The 21,595-nt window shown below is 36.5% G+C and overlaps 1 protein-coding gene across 2 annotated transcripts in view; it reads left to right on the forward strand.

The window, feature by feature from the left end:
* Positions 1–7,024, forward strand: part of LOC131440263 (beta-alanine transporter) — a 44,031-nt gene extending 37,007 nt beyond the window's left edge. The window contains exon 8 of one of the 2 annotated variants that reach the window (XM_058611382.1): positions 6,287–7,024. In XM_058611382.1, coding sequence (XP_058467365.1) covers positions 6,287–6,935 — 649 coding nt within the window. In that variant the 3' untranslated portion in view covers positions 6,936–7,024. Of the gene's footprint in view, positions 1–5,410; positions 6,129–6,286 lie in introns of those variants that run through there. The other variant, XM_058611381.1, reaches the window with a different exon arrangement.
* The last annotated feature ends 14,571 nt before the right edge of the window (positions 7,025–21,595 follow it).

Below are 21,595 nucleotides of genomic sequence, written 5' to 3' on the forward strand. Positions count from 1 at the left end.
TAATACTAAATTAGATACATCAAATAAAACATTACTACTCATGAATTAATATTGGTTCTACAGTGAGGGGTAATAAGAGTTTCAGTGATAGAAAATAATCGAAATCAGAATAATTATTGAATATACGACCTATGAAAGTGAACGGATTATAATAGCCCTAATAGGTTCTAGTCGAAACCAGAGCAGTTTAGGTTTCGTTTTAAACATTCAACTACTCATCAACTTGTTAGAATAACGAATATGATAAAAGCCAATAAATCTTTTGGGAAATCACTATTCTGCGACAGTACAAGTCTATTAGCCACAGGTACAAACCTAAAAGTGATCTACAAAAATGCTGAAATATTTTCAATGTTTATCTGTTAAAAAAAAAATTGCACCAAATGCAGTAAAAACGCAACTAATTATATTTCCCCATAACTCAAGAGCTTCTTTTCTTAAGCCAAACAACAATCACAATATCAAATAGAATGGCTTGGAATTGACATGGTCTGATCAAGCAAAATACTTAAAGTATGACAAAAAACTTACTTTCAAGGATCACATCGGAGGAATCCAGGCAAAGTGTAATAAATATATTAAATGTCTATATCCTCTTATAAACAAAAATTCTAAGCTCTGTCGAAAGAAGAAATTATCAATTTATGAAAAATTTTCAGATCAACCATGCTTTATGCAGTACCAATTTAGTCAAGTTGTTGGAAGAAAACGCTTCAAAGGATTCAGAATAAAACTCTGAAAATGATTTTGAAGCGTCCTCCCTGGTTTAGTACAAATGAGTTACACAGACTCACAAATATAGAACCATTAGATGTAATGTCACATAATATTATAAGCAAATTCCGACAAAAATCGATGCAATCTTCAATTGAATCGATTCGCTCTCTGTATTAGTTAGTAAGTTAGTATATAAGTTCCTTTTCCCCATTACACAATACAAGTAGGTTTAGAAGTTTTTGATGTCTTAACTGTAGTTAACCAAACCATGTATATGACAGGGCTGAAAAATCATCACTTGTGGCTGAACACCCATCTTAAATTCTCAACAATTTAAATTTAACTCATATTGCAATAAGTAATACATTAAAAAAAGTTCTAGTCTGAAATGATCTGATATCAGTATTTACTTTTCATCAGTGCCAACAAGAAGCAGGCCGGGAGGTAAAATAGGTGAATGAAATAGCGAAAATATGGTACTTTCCATCGCTTTCAAAAACTCTTTTCGAGAAATTTCCTTATCCCCTTTTCAAAAAATGTAGGTAATTTCGAGTCAATCCATAAATCTTCACACTTTGAAAATATCACGTGAAGGGTGTAGCATGGTTTGCATATAAAAACTGCCCTCAAAAAGAAATTAAATTGATATAAGCTGTTTGAAAGGGTTTGTATTGGAAATGATTTTCCCAAAATTTTAATCTTAACCTTCATTTTTGTGGAAATTTTCAAAAACCTCTCCAGCAAAAAAAATTGAAAAAATCATTTATTGTAATTTTAGCAGTTATGGGAAACATTCCTGATTTTTTTCAGAAATTTTCAATTTTCGCACTTACAATATCAAGCTTTTGAAAAAACTAAATCATTCGAAAAACCATGCGTCTCCATTAAATTATCATCTAATGGAGACGCTTGGTATTTAGTTCTAAAATCATATATCACATGCCCTTAGAACTAAATATCATGCGTTTCCATCTACAACTTGAGTTCAGGACTTAAGAAAGAATTTCATTCCTAATGTTATTTACAAACGCCCGCTCGGGACTTGTTGCAGGCGCTTCAACATAACTTCTATCAGGTTTTATAGTATATCTTAGGACTGGTAATAGCTAACCTCGAAACCTCCAGCCTTTCCGCAAGATGTTAAAGTGAGAAAGTGTCATAATTTTCTCGTCGATTTTCACGAGGTTTCCTACACCACCTCATGAAAAACTGCACCAGACCATCTAATTTTCTTCCTCATATTTCACTGTGCGTCTTCAGCGGCTTAAGCCGTTTGATTTTAATTGTCTTGAAGTGCAATTTCAGGCAACTTGGCTATACATACCATGTGATACAGGACGTCGACGAACAGTTTGCTCTCAAACTGATAGCTGAAGAGTTTTTTTATTTCGCTTGGTTTTCGATTCTTATTGACTTCGCACATGGTCATGGTGTCTGGTAAAAACTTTGGTCGGCAAATGAACTGTATTTTTAATATTCCTTAGAGCTTTCACTAATTATATCAAAAATAAATTATTAAAGTTAACTACTGTGTACTTACATTGATTTGAAAACAATAAATGTTAGAAAAATTACCTATATTAAAATCCAAATATTTATCAATTCATTAGTTCTGATTCATGTTTCCCTCACAGTCCGCTGGCTCACATGTTCATTAATGCATTCCCTACATCATTGCTTGGTAAATCGAGCCATGCGTGCGGGCGTGTGTAAATAACGTATGGAATGAAATTCTTTTATCATTATTAATAACGTCAATACTTAGGCCCTGAACTCAAGTTGTAGATGAAAACGCATGGTATTTAGTTCTGAAGGTGACTGGTGTATGATTTTAGAACTAAATACCAGGTGTCTCTAGCGGATGATAATTTAATGGAGACGCATGGGTTTTCGAATGTTTTTTCAAAGTCTGATATTCTACCCGTCCACATTTTCAAAAAAATTCTGAAAAAATACTTATAAATGATTCATTTTTGATGTAAAATCCAGAGTGGTACCAAAGTTGTAAGCGTGAATAAAAAAATTTGAACATTTTTTTCACATAAAATGCATTTTAAAAAATTCTGATTTTTCCCATAACTCCTAAAATATTTCTTTTCTTCAATTAGATTTTACATAAAAAATAAATCATTTATGAGTACATTACGCGTTTTTTAAAATAAAAAATAAAATAAAATAGTTTTAATACTCATATAACGAACATTTAAAAACATACCCAAAAGTCATGCGTCTCCTTCAAATTATCATCAGATGGAGACGCATGGTATTTAGTTGTGAAATTATTCACCACTCACCTTCAGAACTAAATACGATGACAGTTTTGCAATGACTGAGCGGAAACATATATTGGAGAAGCCGAGTGAATGAAAAACTAACAGAAAAGATGATTTATTGGAAAAAGATACGCTCAGAGACAGGACGACTCGAACCTGCGTTCTTATGGATTCCGTGCATACGCGCTACCATTTCGCCACTCTGAATCTTGTTTTAGTCACTCTAAAACGCCAGTCAGACACAGTAGCACGGCACCATTAAAGAAGGTGACAAGCGATTATAAATACACTCTCCTACTCAATGCTTGATCGGAGAAATAGGTATAAAGCGAGAGGACTAGTGTTTGATGGACAGAGAAGATGTTTGGATATATAAGGTATCGGTCGGGTGACGGCCAGGATGTAGACCATGTTCGATGTACGTGCTACTGTGTCTGACTGGCGTTTTAGAGTGACTAGAACAAGATCATCTTTTCTGTTAGTTTTTCATTCACTCGGCTTCTCCAATATATGTTTCCGCTCAGTCATTGCAAAACTGAACTTAGTTATGGGGGCTTTACGTCAAACCAACTAAAAATTAATAAATCGTTAAATACGATGAGTTTTCATTTACACCTTGAAGTCAGGTCTTGAGTATTGAAGTAATCAATAATGATAAAGGAAATTCATTTCTAATGTTATTTACACACGTCTGCACGCCTGACTCGATTTACCTAGCAATAATGTAGGAAATGCACTAGTGAACATGTGTGCCAGCTGACGGTTGTAATTAATGAGGAATTAGTGAGGAATTGTATCAGAAATAATGAATTGACAAATATTAAGTTTTTTATGTACGGTTTAAAATTTTCATCTATAAACTGATGTCATTTTATAGATATTGTATTCCAATTAAATAAATCAACAAATACACCGTCGTCAATTTTCATCTCACAGATTGATTGAGTAGAAGCTCTAAAGATTGTTAAAAATATAGTTCTTATGCTAAATAAATAAATAAATAAATAAATAAATAAAAGCAATAAATAAATATATATAAAAATTAACATATAAATATATGAATAAATAAACCGATAAAAAATTAATAATTAATAAGAATATATAAGTTAACATATAAAGAAAGGGAAAATAAACAAAAAAAAATCAATATTAAAAAGAATGATTAAATGATAAGACATATAATTAAATAAACAATTTATTAAATGAATATTAAGTAAATGAATAGATAAATAATAAAATTAGTTTATAATCAAATACAATAATGAATATATAAGTAAATGAACAAATGAATAAATAAATAAATAGGAAACATTGAAAATGTTATGGATAATGTTAGTATTTTTTCATTTTCAAAGAGACATTAACCAAATTTACGTCAAATGTTTGTTCATATAACTTATCGGAAATAAAACTATTGCAAAAATATTTGAAGATGCAGATTTGTCCGGTCAATCTAGTCAATGAAAAAATATCCATTTTTTCTTCAGTGCATGATCTTTTTGAGTGCCTAATTTATTTCCAACAACTTCTTTGTGAACTCTATTTTTGTACAAGTAACAGTTTCCGAGTTAAAACGATTTGAAAAACTTACATGCAAAAAATGCATCTACCCTTGTCAAAATTAATGTAATTGTTAGTCTTACTGAAGATGTGATACAAAGTTTCATCCAGCTTGGAAAAAATAAAAAGTATTCTTAATTAATCATGTTATCTGCTGTTCATTTCTGGAATTGCTCATTAGTTTGAGTGAGATCGGCTTTCTCTATTCAAAGTACATAGATAAAGGTTGATGAGAAGCGAAGATATTGGGCCGTATGAATAAAATGTAGTGATGTCTGTTGTTTGTAGTATCTTCTCAAAAACATAGTACACCGAGTAAAACACGTTTGGTATGAATAAGGAAACAAATTCGAACATGTAGTTAATGCTACCTTCGAATTTGAGCATTTATTGTATGCCGTATCGACTCGGAGCATTCACTACCGAAATTCAAGCATGCTACGTTTTATTCATACGGCCCATTGGTTTCAAAACCTTTTCAATACGTTAATTGTTTACCGAGTGATTTGCAGATAAATATGGTGGCAATATTAAAGAGAATACTTTACATACATTGAAAATTACATGACAGATTGAAAGATGACAAGGTGCTCGCTGTGGATCTGAATACAAAACTCAAACAGTTTTCGTTTCTTGTGCAAAGAAACTACATACAAATAAAACTACATTTTATCTAGATTAAGCTCATTTCATGGTAATCTTCGTTTTCTAAGCATGTGATTTCGCCTACTTGTTCAAAAGCATGTTGCTGACCGGAATGAACGGCATCAATTGGCACACCACATTGGATTCGGAATAACGTTTGCCGTAATGACAATTCTTTTGAATACTTACTGTATGAAAGCATCTCTTTATTCCAGGATCGTCGCCAGTATCACCTATTTCACCTTGGTTCTACTCAGCTCCCGAATGGAAGGCAATCCATTCCTAAACTTTCTTTGGCAGAGTGCGGTCGAACTACCGGCGTACAAAATTGGACAGATTCTGTCGGATAGTTTGGGACGGCGCGCCTCCAACTCGGTTGCGTTCTTGGTCGCGGCATTGATTTCCATACCGATCCTGATGATCATCCGAAACGCGGACTATGAAGTGGCCGTCATTGTGCTCACGGTAGCGATTAAGCTTTGCGTCAGTATTAACTTCTTCGCCGTTAATTTACAATCCATCGAAATCTATCCGACCTGTCTGCGGCAGACCGGTCTTGCATTCGCCGCCATTATGGCCAACCTTTTCGGTATTGTTGGTCCCTACGTAATACATCTGGGTACGGAATACGATGTCCGGTATCCGTTTTTGGTGATTGGGCTTCTGTCCGCGCTGGGAGCAGTGTGCGCTGCATTTTTGCCGGAGACCTTACATCAATCACTTCCAGAATCGATCGAGCAGGCTCAGAAGTTCGGGAAGCATCAGGGTTTCTGGTCTCTGCCGAAGAAACCAAAGCTGCACCCGCAGCTTGAAGTGGGTCGAGAATTGGACGAATCCAGCAGACTCAAGCAAGACGAAGTTATCGAGAACGAAGAATCGATCAGAACGACGGGGTCGTAGCAGGAGGACAATAAAATATCGGTTGATGGTTCATATATAGAAGCGTTGATTTGGGATGACAATACCTCGTAGTTCTGGGATAAATTCATAACAATTGTGATGTGAACTCTGCGGAGGAGTCCGATATTATTATTATTATTGGCTGTATTTCATGTAAAACTTGATTTTATGAAGTCTCAAATTTTTTGCAGGATGTTCACCTACGTAACCTACTTCACGCTGGTGCTGTGTAGCTCTAGGCTAGAAGGAAACCCGTTTCTAAACTTTCTGTGGCAGAGCGCAATCGAGTTGCCGGCGTATAAAATTGCTCAGCTGCTGTCGGACAGTTTGGGCCGTCGATGGACCAACTCCATGGCGTACATGTGCGCTTGCTCCCTGTGCGTTCCGATATTGTTGATCATCCGAAACTCGGAGTACGCAACTGCCACCAGTGTTCTTACGATTGCAGTGAAATTTTGCTGCAGTATCAACTTCTTTGCCGTGAACTTGCAATCCATCGAGATCTACCCAACTTGTTTGCGTCAATCAGGGCTGGCCTTCGCCGTGATAATGTCCAATCTGTTTGGCATCTTGGGACCATACGTGGTACATTTGGGCATGGAGTATGACGTCCGGTGGCCGTTCATCCTTATTGGCCTAATGACCACCGTGGGAGCTGTTTGTTCATCGTTCCTACCCGAGACCCTACATCAAGCATTGCCAGAATCTATCGAGCAGGCTCAGAAGTTTGGCAAGAATCAACGGTTTTGGTCACTGCCGAAGAAACCGAAGTCATTGCCGAGTAAAGTACTTCAGCATAGGTTAGAAGAAAGTAAAATGCTTAGTTCCAGTGATGAGTGAATAGACTTACGTGGTGGTGCGGTGTCTACTTAATTAATGATTTCAACATGTTTTTTGTTTAACAATATACCTCAGATTTCATGTCAGTATTTCAATTCTATTGAAATTAACAAAAGAAAACATAAATATGACCAATAAATTTCCATTCAGCGACAGTTCTTGGTTACCCAAGTTCAATGGTTGGAAATTTGCACGCTTCGTCTGATTCATTTGATATTTCCCCGTCAAGGCCCCGTTACTACCCGTTGGTACCAAGTGAGGTAAAACTGCAGCAGTGTCAACCAACTTGTCGGCAAACATGCTTACAGAATTTATGAGTTTTTATGTCATTATTTTCGACCGGAAGTATAGCGAAATCGCATTAGACTTCGTTCATTCGAGTGCCACTAGTTGGTCACAAAGCAGTCCTTCTGTGCTGATAACGATACTCATCGTCAATCATCCCCCCCTAAGCTGTGCTAAATCGATAGCAATTGTCGGGAAAGGTTGATACATACTATTGATTCCGATTGCTGGCATTCGGGGGATTTTGTAGAGTGCATTTCGGAGCAGATGCATTATTAATGCTGATCGGAAGGTCATTCTATGAGCTTTTCGTGTACTGTTGATGTGATGAAAGAGCCTCTATTCGAAACCTTGTGATAGTGTAAATTATTTCACCAACCGATTGACCCATGTCACGTTTACTGTGTGAAATTTTTTACCTGTGCTCGAATAAAAAACATTCAGTACAGTTTATAATTGAGTTTCACTATTAACAGTATCAAGCTGTTGTGTTTATATAAACTGTTGCAACTGAAATGCAATCGTACAAGTGCATTATTTGGTAAGTAATGTGCCTGATCACAACATAGTACATAGCTTTTAGTTTTCGTGTAAACTTGAATAAGATTAGAAACTTTCTTTGGGAATAAACTAACATAATCTGTTCAATTTGTGAACGGTTACGTAAAATTAATATGAATTTTTCTTTAATTTGCTTCGTCGCACTAAATGGTTTGAAATTTGAAACACAATTTTTCCTACAGCTCCGTAACCGGTAGTCGGATCCGGATGAAATTCAACAGGAACCTATGAGACTATAGGACCTTTCATTCGAGCCTACACAGCAAAAAAAATCGTAACAATCTCGATGTGATTATCAATTGATATGAAAAAATATAGACATACTGACCATTAAATGCAATAATTTTCTGTTTTCGGGTAGTACTGCACATAAATTACCCGTTATTACATCGAAACAACGTATTGAGTAAATTACATCAACTTGACTGAATACTTCATACGGTTCTGATAGGACATTATGCATCTTTTCGTGTAATATTACCACCTTTAGAATGCCACCAACACATTTGTGATGTTACTATCACTATTATTACTACAGATGTGCAGCTATTACAATATAATTTCACAACAATTTGAAAAGATGCATAATTTCATATCAGAATCATATATAGTGTACAGTTACGTTGATGTAATGCACTCAATACGTGGTTTGGATGTAATTCTTTTTTTGCTGTGTAAGTTTGTGAAAATCGATCAAATCAAAAAACTGATTAAATTTCGTTTTAGAGTTTTTGATCATTATTTCCGGTACTTCCGGAACTGGAAAATGAGAACTGGTATAGTTGGTTCGTTTTGAGCCAAATTTAGAAGAATTTTACTCTTTTTTTGCATCGCCGCTCTAAATGACGATGTGCAGCTTTCAATTCTATGAAAGCGTAATAAAATTCAACCAATGGAACTGATAAAAATTAGGCACATACTCACACACACACACACACACACACACACACACACACACACACACACACACACACACACACACACACACACACACACACACACACACACACACACACACACACACACACACACACACACACACACATATATATAAAGGGTGATTTTTTAAGAGCTTGAGAACTTTTTTAAACAATAAAACGCATAAAATTTGCAAAATCTCATCGGTTCTACATTTTAAACGTTAGATTGGTACATGACATTTACTTTTTGAAGATAATTTGATCTGCCACAACGTCGAATTTTCAGTGAATGGGCCCTAGAAAAGTTGGCAGAAAATCCGCTTTTTTATCGACAAATTTTGTTCAGCGATGAGGCTCATTTCTGGTTGAATGGCTACGTAAATAAGCAAAATTGCCGCATTTGGAGTGAAGAGCAACCAGAAGCCGTTCAAGAACTGCCCATGCATCCCGAAAAATGCACTGTTTGGTATATATATATATATATATATATATATATATATATATATATATATATATATATATATATATATATATATATATATATATATATATATATATATATATATATATATATATATATATATATATATATATATATATATATATATATATATATATATATATATATATATATATATATATATATATATATATATATATATATATATATATATATATATATATATATATATATATATATATATATATATATATATATATATATATATATATATATATATATATATATATATATATATATATATATTAGCTTAGCTCGATGAACTGTGTCGAATGGTATAGGTCACGTAGCCCTCCGGGCCAATTTGCACTAGTCAATTTTTCAAGTGATTGCATAAACTTTCTATTCTTTCATACACTAGAATCGTTATTATGATTTTGTGATAATACTAACAAGTGTTTTTTTTTTAACATTCCGAATACCAAGGGGGTAAAAAGTTACGCGGACTACCAAGGGTACAATAAAAAGTGTGAACGCTATTTTTGACTGACTTTGAGTTATATCTTAGCCATTCTTGGACCAATTTTAAAACTTTTTTTGCTATTAGAAAGATAAATTCATTCGGAATAAAATCCATTTGAAACGATGGAAAACTGAAAATTCTATTCAAAGTTATTATAAAAAGTTTCAACTAAAGTCTGTTTAAAAAAAAGTGTGAACGCTTACTTTGCCTGGCTATATCTCAGCTGTTAGAAGTACGTCTATCGCAACATAAATCGAATAGAAAATATTTCAATCACACTTCGTTAATGAAAGTTATGATCAAAAACGTAATCAAAAGTCCAAGTATAAATTATCGAAAACTTCGTATTTTCGACATATCTTTAAATTCAAAGCGACGATTTATGCATTTTTATATATCAATAGATTGCATTTGATATCAGCTATATGTTTTAGAAGAAATCAATTTCAACTTTACTGAAAATGTCTCAAAAAATGTGATATTTTCACAGAAATTTTAGAATATTAGAAGAGAGACGGATATCATCCCAACAAACCCGGCATGGTTCATTTAACATAGAATAGACCAGTACGAGAGCGAATTTCTCTCGATGACATTTCCGAGAATCAAAGCTTAGCACGCTGCTGTGGGGATCCTCTCTGGAGCAACAAACGGTCGCTTATTCTCATTTCGCGATCCGATTCTATACAGGCAGTTGATAATTTTCGGTTGATTTTTCAATAGGGCGTATAAGCAAGTGACAGTTTCTCTTCGTTTACTTTCTCTTCTATTAATTACCAAGGGGTACCCACGTTTATCACTCAACTCTTTGCATGAAATGATACCCGAAACTTTCGACTTTCAAACAGAATAGTGATATCAAAGAAAATCTTTTTAATCACATCAAAATAATCAAAAGAGCCACTTGCTTATACGCCCTATTGAAAAATCAACCGAGAATTGTGATAGAATTATTTTACTATTGCCGCTTATTCTAACTATGTGCATATAACCCCTCTTAGAAAAAAAACGGTGGTCCTTCATTGGTCCAATATGTTGGATCATTGGTCCAATGAAAGTCCAATCAATCGTTCAACGGGAGGCCAACACGGGACCTTCGTTTGCCGATTTTGAAACAGACCGTTGAACCGAATGCCATTTTTTTCGTTCAACAAACCCGGCAGACAGAGGTCCATTGTTGGAGCCCCATTGAACTAGTTTTACTGCAGAATTTCTGAAGTTTTTTCCAGTTATTTTTTTAAACTAACACTACATACCTGCACAATACTTCTACTTCACGTAGAATAACAATAAATTTTCTTTCTATGTAAAGGTAACACTTAATTTTCACACTATTTTTGCAAGAGAAAAAACAACAACAAACCATTCCAGCAAATTGAACGAATATTTCGTGCAATATGTCGTTCAATAAGCGCTCAAAGACCAACAAAATAGAACGGCCTGCTGAGAGGGTAGCTTCAAACAAACGGTTTGACAGCAGTTAGGGTGGAAACTGGGCATCACGTGAAAACGACATTAGTGGCCCTTATTACGTGAAAGTGGGCATCACGTGAAAACGACATTATTGTGCCCTCATTCTGTCTGGAGATGATTGAAGTGGCGCAGATAAACCTTCAGCACAAGCGCACCGCGACAATGAACCTCTCTCGTCTATTACAGGAAGGTAAGGTTAAAATAGTTTTGGTTCAGGAACCTTACTTCAAAAAAGAACATTTTTATGTTGGAAAACTAATTAATCCTGCTTTTGCAATCTATAGCAAGGTTGGTCTGGACAATCCCCAGCAAATGCCACGTGCATGCATTCTTGTTAATGATTCAATTCCAGCGTATCTCTTACCCGAGCTAACCACTCGTGATATCTGTACAATTGCAGTTGACTTAAAAATAGGAAATATTGAAAAGAAATATATATATACTGTTCGGCTTATTTGCCCCACAATGAGCCGTCTCCCTCGGAAGATTTTAAGAAAGTAGTGCTGTACTGTGAAAGAACTGGTCTTCCACTAATTACTGGAAGTGATGCAAATGCTCATCACATCATCTGGGGTAGCACAGATATAAATCCCAGGGGATCTGAACTAATGGAGTACATAAGTAGTACGAATCTATACATTCTCAATGAAGGAAGTCGCCCAACTTTTGTTAGGTCTGATAGGGAAGAGGTCTTGGATATAACACTTTGTTCTGAAGAAGTTCAGCACGAACTGGGAAACTGGAAGGTGTCAGATGAAACTGAACCTTCGCCCTCAGACCACAAATTTATATTTTTTGATCACTTAGGTGTTTCAGGAATCAGGAATCAGAACAAATTGGCTCAAATGGCACGTTCCCCTTGATATTTGGAGATTTGTGCCTTGCCATCAATTTGTTTTTAGCATCATTTTCCCGATATATAAGAGGGAAGGATTGAAAGGAAATGGTAAGGGTTGGACTAGGAGGATGGGAAAAATTGACGACACAAAAACACATAAAAGCAGAAATAAATTCTGCACCCCTAAGGGATGCCGAACAATCTGCTGAGGATCACATTTAGTGGAAGCAGAAGTAAATTCTGAACCTCTACGAGGTCCCGAACAGTCTGCTGTTAATAAAACCTCCAACCCCCGAGAGGATTTAGAGATCTTACAAAAGCGACACCATTCTGAACTCCCGGAAGAATGCAGAACGATTCGCAGTATGTACGAGCAGAAGTAAATTCGGCACCCCCTAAAGAATGCCAAACAATCTGCTAAACCCTATTTAAGGTGAATACAGAAGGGATTCATTCACTCCAGGGAGAACGATGAACCCTTCTGCCTATAGCTCCTTACCACATTGGGTGAGAAACGAGAGAATATCCTTCAATTTTAGCTCCGCATACACAGACTCAACCATGTATGGAGAACCAAAAACCCGGATACGTAGCTGCGTCAATGCGGGACAGTTACATATCAGATGATATGAAGTACCATAATCGCATTCACACAAATCACACGAATAATACTCAGCACGTTGAATAGTAGCCATGTGATAATTGAGTTTGCAATGTCCAGTCAGAGCTCTGACCAGAATACTGCAATGTTGCTTGGAGAAATGCAGTAGACACTTTGACATTTTCAGATTTAAATCTGGTAGAAATGCTTTTGTCTGAGCGCAAGTTTGCAAGCTGCGCCAGTAGCTGGCATGTTTGGATGCAGCCCAAGAACGAATCTTGTGCTTCATCCAACTAGTTGAAAGTGGTAAAGCTGGTTCAGGACCAACGAAATCATTCGTTGCACCAGCTCTAGCCAACTCATCAGCCCATTCATTTCCAGTAATACCAGAATGGCCGGGTACCCATAAGAAGTAAACAGCATTTGAAATGCTGAGGTCTTCAATTTGAGTTCGACATGCGATCACTAGATTCGACCGTGAGTCATTCGAACTGAGTGCTTTTAAGGCTGCCTGACTGTCGGAACAAAAATAAATTCGTTTACCACAGATCCTCTGCTGAAGTGCCGATTGTACTCCACACAGAATCGCGTAGATTTCTGCCTGGAACACAGTACAGTATCTACCAAGTGAATGAGACTGCTCCAGCCTCATTTCACGACAGTAGACACCAGCACCAGCACGACCATTCAACAGAGAACCGTCCGTATAACAAACTATGTGTTCATCAAGTTGTCGTTCCAGACAACCAGACAACCATTCCTCACGAAGAGGATAGCTCACATTGAATGTTTTGAAAGGAAAACTGCATGTGAGAGTTAGGTCACTAGGAGCGAGTAAATACTCATCCCACGTAACCATTTGAGACCACAAGCGAGTGTGGCTGGTAGCATAATCTAATGGGTTACTGTTCCAAAGCCCTGTAACCTTAAGACGGTATGCACAAGATAATGCTTCTTGTTTTAGGAACACATGTAGTGGTTTAATGCACAGTAGCGCCTCTAGAGCAGCAGTAGGAGTTGTCGTGAATGCTCCTGTCATCGCCATTAGGACCATCCTTTGGAGATGATTTAGCTTTGACTGAACTGTCGCGACTTCTCCTTTCTGCCACCATACAAGACAACCATATGCTAAAATTGGTCTAACAATAGTTGTGTAGATCCAATGAATATATCTGGGTTTGAGTCCCCATGATTTTCCAAAAGCTCGTCTGCATTGGCCGAAAGCCATACAAGCTCTCTTAATCCTGAAATCAATGTGAGCAGACCAATTCAGTTTTGAGTCAAGAATAACCCCGACGTATTTAACTTGATCGACCACAGTGACCTCTGAACCAAAGAACTGCAACGGACGAGCTCATGTGATTATCCTACGATGAGTGAAAAGCACCATTGATGTTTTCCCCGGATTTACAGACAATCCAACCTGACACCATTGTTCAACAGATCGGAGGGCTTGCTGCATTAAATCAAAGAGAGTGTTAATGCTTATACCGGTCATCAATATATGATAATCGTCGGCAAAACCATAAGTCGGAAATCCAAGGTTATTAAGTTTCCTCAACAAACCATCAGCGACTAGGTTCCATAAAAGTGGGGATAGTACACCACCTTGAGAACACCCACAGACACTCAGCTTTCTAATCTCTGCTTGCCGAAGCGATGAACAAAGAAGTCGATTGCTAAGCATTGCGTGTATCCAATGACCACAAATTTATATTTTTTGATCACTTAGGTGTTACCTTAACTGTCACAACACATCGGAACCCGAAATCTACCGATTGGGATCTTTATACTGAAACTTTGGCAACAAAATTTCATGGCTATTTTCCCACCATCGAATGTCACGACGATTTGGACTTAAGCTGTAAACACTTTGAACTCATTCATAGTGTCATCATATGAAGAGGCTTGTCCGCCCAGATCCGTAAAAACTACAAGGGGTACTCCATGGTGGAGGGCTGAGCTTGAGAAACTGAAAAAGGACATGCGAAGAGCTTGGAACCGGCGTGGGCATGACAACTCGAGAGCTTTTAAAACTGCTCGAACTGCGTATAAAAAATGCCTTAGATCTGCCGAACGAATTGGGTGGAAAAATCTTTGCACAAATATCTCTAGTCTAAATGAAACGAGCAGGCTAAACAAGATACTCTCGAAATCAAAAGTTTTCCAGGCTAACTGTCTAAAAAACATGGATGGTGAACTGGTTTCAAACGAAGAGGACGTTCTTAACTGTCTCTTCGAGACACACTTTCCAGGTAGCAAGGTTGTTGATCCTGATTTTCTAAATGCTCACGAACCGTGCACAGACAATCTTGATTCGTGGGCAATAGCAAGATCGCTGATCACTTTTGAATCGATAAAGTGGGCAATTGACAGTTTTGCACCATACAAATCACCTGGAAAAGATGGCATCTATCCTATTCTATTGCAGAAAGGTTTTGATATTACGAAACATGTCCTGAGAAAGATTCTACTTAACAGCCTTGCTCTTGGGTACATCCCGAAAGCATGGCGAGAAATAATCATCAAATTTATTCCAAAAGGCGGACGTCAGAGTTACGAGGAAGCCAAGAGCTTTAGACCCATTAGCTTAAGCTCTTTTTGCTTAAAATCCTTGGAACGAATTGTCGATCATCACATCAGAGATAAGTGCCTAATTGAACGACCGCTTCATACTAAACAACATGCTTATCAACGTGGAAAATCCACGATCACACTACTTCACGATGTTGTATATAATATCGAAAAAGCCTTTTCGCTCAAACAATCCAGCTTGGGAACTTTTCTAGATATAGAAGGTGCTTTTGACAATGTATCTTTCCAATCCATTGTGCAAGCGATGAGCAGACATGGAGTATCATCAAGTATCTCAGGCTGGATAAGCGCAGCGCTTAGCAATCGCATCCTCTGCTCATCATTAAGACAGGCAGAGATGAGGAAGTTGAGTGTTCGAGGCTGTCCACAAGGAGGTGTCTTGTCACCATTACTCTGGAACCTTGTTGCTGATGGTCTACTGCAAAAACTCAATGAACTTGGGTTTCCGACGTACGGATTCGCAGATGATTATCTAATACAAAACACTGGACTATGCATTGCAACGCTATTTGATCTGATGCAACAGGCTTTAAGGGTTGTGGAACAATGGTGTCAACAGGTTGGATTGTCGGTGAATCCAAACAAAACCTCAATGGTTCTTTTCACAAAGAAGCGAACAACAACCGGGGCCCGTCCTTTGCAGTTTTTTGGGAGCGTGCTGTTGTGTACCGACCAGGTCAATTACGTTGGAGTAATCCTGGATTCCAAACTTAACTGGACTGCTCACATTGAGTCTAGAATCAAAAGAGCATGCATGGCCTTTGGCCAATGTAGACGCACTTTTGGTAAAACGTGGGGTTTGAAACCAAAATATATCTATTGGATTTATACTACAATTATACGTCCAATACTGGCATATGGATGCCTCGTATGGTGGCAGAGAAGGCAAGTAGTTACAATTCAGTCGAAGCTCAATCATTTGCAAAGAGTGGCGCTCATGGCAATGACTGCAGCTTTTACAACGACTCCGACCGCTGCTCTGGAAGCTCTTCTCAATATAAGACCACTTCATGTGCATCTAAAGCAAGAAGCACTCGCTTGTGCCTATAGACTTCAAGCTACCGGTCTATGGAAGGATAAATCAATAAATTCAGAAATAGGTCATACACGTCTGTGGTCCCAATTGGTTGCATGGGATGATGTTTTTCTTGCCCCTAGCGACTTAACACTCACGTGTAGTTTCCCGTATAGAACTTTTCAAATAAAAATTCCATCTAGACAGGAGTGGCTGTCTGGATTTATGGAAACACTACAGCAAGAGCACGTAGTCTGTTACACTGATGGTTCACTGATGGAGGGCCGAGCTGGTGCGGGTGTTTACTGTCGTGAATTGGGGTTGGAGCAATCGTACTCACTTGGTAGATATTGCACCGTTTTCCAGGCTGAGATCTTTGCAATCATGTGTGGAGTACAGTGTACCCTCCGGCAAGGCATATCTGGTAAAATAATAGATTTTTGCTCCGACAGTCAGGCTGCAATTAAAGCGCTTAGCTCGGGTGACTCACGTTCAAAACTTGTAATCGATTGCCGTACTCAGATCGAAGAACTCAGCATTTTCAATGCTGTAAATCTAGTCTGGGTACCTGGTCATTCCAACATAATTGGAAATGAATGGGCGGATGAACTGGCCAGAGTGGGAGCAGAAAACGACCTTGTAGGTCCTGAACCAGCACTACCAATTTCCAAATGCTGGATAAAACAAAAAACTCTGTCTTGGACTTCGTCTGAGCATGCAAACTACTGGCGAAGTTCTGACACTTGTCGTCAAACAAAAGTATTCTTGGAAAATCCATGCCCTGGAGTTTCGAAGAATCTTTTACATTTCTCGAAGCGCCATTGTGGTGTTCTGGTGAGGGCTCTGACTGGCCACTGTAAACTTAATTATCACATGGCTACCATACATCTTGCTGAATCATTTTCATGTGATCACTGTGAATCCGATTACGGAACTTCATATCACCTAATATGTAACTGCCCTGCAGTATCTCAACTACGGTATCGGGTTTTTGGTTGCTTTTACATTGAAGAACCTATGTTCAAGCAACTGAAACTCAGAGATATTCTTGGGTTTTTAACCCAATGTGGAAAAGAGCTCTAATTACTCTCGCAAGCGGTTTCTACGTCTCGTAAGTTGCGACTGGTTTCTGTACAAATTTATGTTGTGTGTGTGTTTCATTCCGTATTCCTCCCGTTCCTTTATTTTCCATCCTCTTCTATTTCCCACCATCATTCAGGTAAATGATGAAAAGTCACGGCAAGGCACAAATCCCCGAAAATATGGGGAACGTGCCGTTATGAGCCAATTTATTCTGATACCTGATAGGGTGGAAACTGGGCATCACGTGAAAACGACATTAGTGGCCCTTATTACCGTTTTCACTTCCACTTTCACATTCACTTCACTTACATGTCACTTTACTTGATTTTCCCTATTACCAGTATCACGCATAGTGAAGTGATCACTGTAGTGGAAAAAACTCATTTTTTCAACGAAATGTTGATGGCGTGATGTTCATAATGACATCAAGTTCATACAAATAATTACTTTTATCTTTGAAGCGACTTCCGTACTAAGGACCTAAATTCACTTCACTCGATTTTCACCGTGAAGTGAAACCGATAATAAGGGTCACAATCACTTCACTTGGTTTTCACCGTGTAGTGATACCAGTAATAAGGGCCAGTATGAGAATCATCAAGTTGAATCTTCGATTCGATTTTCTGCGATAATTGTCATCTTGCGATTCTCTCTTGGGAAGTTCCACACAGCGACGATCATTATCAGACTGTAAATTTTTTTAAGGGCGTCAAATATTCAGAGTATGAAGTGGAGCGAAAAAATATAGAAAAATTCTCTCGCGGTTCATGCATTGACTGACTCGAGTTCTTGTAGCATCTTCTACCGGATTGAAAATGTTGTTTATAATATAGATAGCAATATAGCAGCTTCTGTAAAATTTTCGGCAATCACCAACACTGATACTAAATACAGCCAAGCAATTTTGTACACCAATCGTTTGAATTTGATACCAGATATAATGTACGGGGAAAAATAGTTTCAAATTTACTAAAGAAAATCCAAAAGTTATATATTTCATAGAAATTTCTTCAAAATAAAATAAAATTAAACCTGTTTGACACTTAGCATGAAATTCATATGGAACATTTAGGCATTGTTGATCACCAATCGATTGAATATTGTTTCAATTAAAATGTTTAACAGGAAATTTTATCATATTTACTAAAAACATTAGGAAATTTTGTATTTTCACAGAAAATGGTTTGTGAAAATCGGTTAAGAAATTTCCGAGAAAATTGAGTGCTCATTTTCTCATTCTCATTCTCAACCTTGTAATTCCGGAACCGGAAGTCTGATAATGATAATGATGATATGAAATTCAATAGCAAGCTTTGGGATCATAAGACCTTTCGTATGGATCTAAGTTTGTGAAAACCGGTTCAGTCATCTGTGAGAAATGTTAGTGACCTTATTTTTCCTTTTTTTTATGGATATCACCCTGTAATTCCGGAACTGGAAGTCGGATCGTGAAAAAGTTCTATAGCAGTCTATGGGACCGTAAGACCGTAAATTCATTTGAATCTGAGTTTGTGAAATGCACCAAATGAGTTTATAGGTTTTTCAAACTGTTAAGATGTATCAGATGGTGATAATGCATATTCTTCTAAATAATCCGAATGCGTTTTTTCTAATCGGTCACGCTTCCGTTGAGATTGTTTGATTTTCTGTTGAATGGTTTTTAAAAACTTTCAAATTCAAACGAAGGAAACCAAATTTCGACTGCTGTTTTCATTTTTCATGTTCCATGTGAATATTTTCGAAGATAACTTAAGTCAATAAATGAAATTGATTTGGAACGTATTTATAAAATGAATATATGCAGTGATTCTAGCAATATCTTTTCGCCACTACTGTTACTACACTTGAATGAACAATGAAAGTTTAGTTGGGAAAAAAGCGTTGATCATCGATTTTCTCAGAGACCGCTCATCCAATTTTTCACACACTTAGGTTCAAAAGAAAGGTCTTACAATCCCATATAACCTAACCTAATTTCATTCAGATACAGACACAGAATTCATTTTCAGGAGCGTGTTTTTCTCCATGGCACGGAAAAATCAAGCTAATTTCATTCAAAAAGTCGTATAAATTTAGAGTGTTATATTTCTATAAGTTGATGCAGAGTTTCTTCCGTTTGCGGATATACACGGTAGTGTGTATGAAATTGCTACCTGTCATAAGCAGCCCTTACACGAGACAATATTATTGTCAATACAAGGAGTATTGACAATACTTTTGATCGTGTAATGGAAACTTCATTGGATTGACGATAATATTGTCAAAAAATCAAAACTGCCCATCAATCCGACAATACTTTCTCTCCAGAAAGAAACTGTTAAATATGTGCAATGGCCTCTTCTCTCAATATTTTAATATTCATTTGGAATATTTAAAGCACCAAATACTTGAATTTCTCGAAAAACTCGGACTCAAGTTATCAAACCAATTGGATTGATGGTATTGACAATACTTTGGATTGACAATAATATTGTCACGTGTAAGGGCAGCTATATAGAGCAATAATGCAAAAAACGTAAATATTCTTCGTAAATAACGTAAATTTGGTTCAAAACTGTTTCAATTTATACATTATGCTAGTTGCTGGCCGAACGAACCGATTTCAGCTATTAAAAAATTTAAAAGGTTGTGATAGTTTATGCCCAAGCAAACTTTTTTATTCTAATTCAATATTCAAAAAAAAGTTTCTGATGAATCCCTTAGTAAGATTTATGAAATATTCAATTATCCCAGTGGATTTTGTCGAGCCCTATCGGCTCGATCTGCACCATTTGCATCAACCGCGTCAACGTAATGAAGCTTAACGGTTTCATTATGTATCGCTAGAGCAACAGAGCGAAGAGATATCAAACAAAGCATTTTCGAGCCGATGCACAGTGGTTCGAATCAATAAAAACGTGGACATAAATCAGTAGCTGCCAAACCGTTCTTTTAATGCATATAGTTGCTTTGAAGAAATTATTTATAAATATATACCGCGTAATTTGATCCTACCAATAATTGTTCATGGCCTACTTTGACAAAAAATGTAACCATAACTTTTTTTTCTGAAGAGATAGAAATTTTTTTTCTTCTACAAAGTTTTAGAACTATTAAAAATAATTTACTTTGTCAAATATACCAAAAGTCTAAGCCGCACCGTTTCGGATATACAAAGCGTTTTTATGGCAACCCCCTTAAAATCAGTTTTTTATTTATAACTCGTTTCGAGTTAGTTTTTTATGCATACTTTCTTTGGAATAATTGAAGAAAATGAAAAATCCCATATTTTTGTAGAAGGTAGTGCATAGGTTTCTTGTTTCCTGGCAAAGTTATACAACATTTTACCTTTTTTTTACCTATCATAAAACCTTACAAAGAAGCGAAATATGCAACTTTATGCAGCTGATTTTTACAAAATTTGTAGGAAAAGATGTGCCCAATATCATAAAAAAAAATCTAAGTGGAACTCGGAGGAACTTTTTTTTTAGGTCTTTTCAAAGTTAGTTTTAATTACTGAATTATGGCAACCCCCTTAAAACTAGTTTTCTAGTCATAACTTGTTTCGTGTTATTTTTTTATGCATACTTCGTTTGGAATAATTGTAGAAAATATAAAATTTCATAATTTTGTAGAAACTAATGCATAAGTTTATTCTTTTCTGGAAAATTTATGCATAATTTTACTTCTTACCTAGAAAACCTTGTGCCGAAGCGAAATATGCAACTTAATACAGCAAACTTTTATAATACTTATAGGAGAACATGTACCTTATCAAATTTATTTTCCAATGAGAATATTTGAGTACTCTTCGAGTCACACGATGGCCATGCTGAAACCATGAATGGTTAAGAAACAGAGGGCGTCACGCGTCTGCTATTTCTGTAACTCACTTTTGCAGTCGCCCGATCAACATCTCGTCTTAAAAATCGTGTTGCTTTGCGATAACTCAATTTATTTACACGTTTAAACATGAAATCTCTTCGTAAAGGTTTGTACTTTAACAATACTTTATCATATTTTGTCTAGAAAACATTTTTCCATTTTTGAAATATGTGTTGAAGTTTTGATAATTTATCGGATTTTCAATAATTAAAACTAAATTTGACAAGGCCTAAAATTGCATCTAGTTCCACTTAGATTTATTCTAATATTGTCAATTGTAAAAAGTAACAAAAAATTCAATTGTAAAAAGTAACAAAGTAATAATCCATGGGGTATTTCGCACAAAGCCTTTTTTCAACAGCCTGTAAAATATAACAAAGATACAAAAATTCGTCCAAGGCATGAATGTACGGTTTTTTCTTAGGTTTCAAATAAGCCATTC

Source organism: Malaya genurostris, chromosome 1, assembly GCF_030247185.1.
Source record: "Malaya genurostris strain Urasoe2022 chromosome 1, Malgen_1.1, whole genome shotgun sequence".
NCBI lineage: Eukaryota > Metazoa > Arthropoda > Insecta > Diptera > Culicidae > Malaya > Malaya genurostris.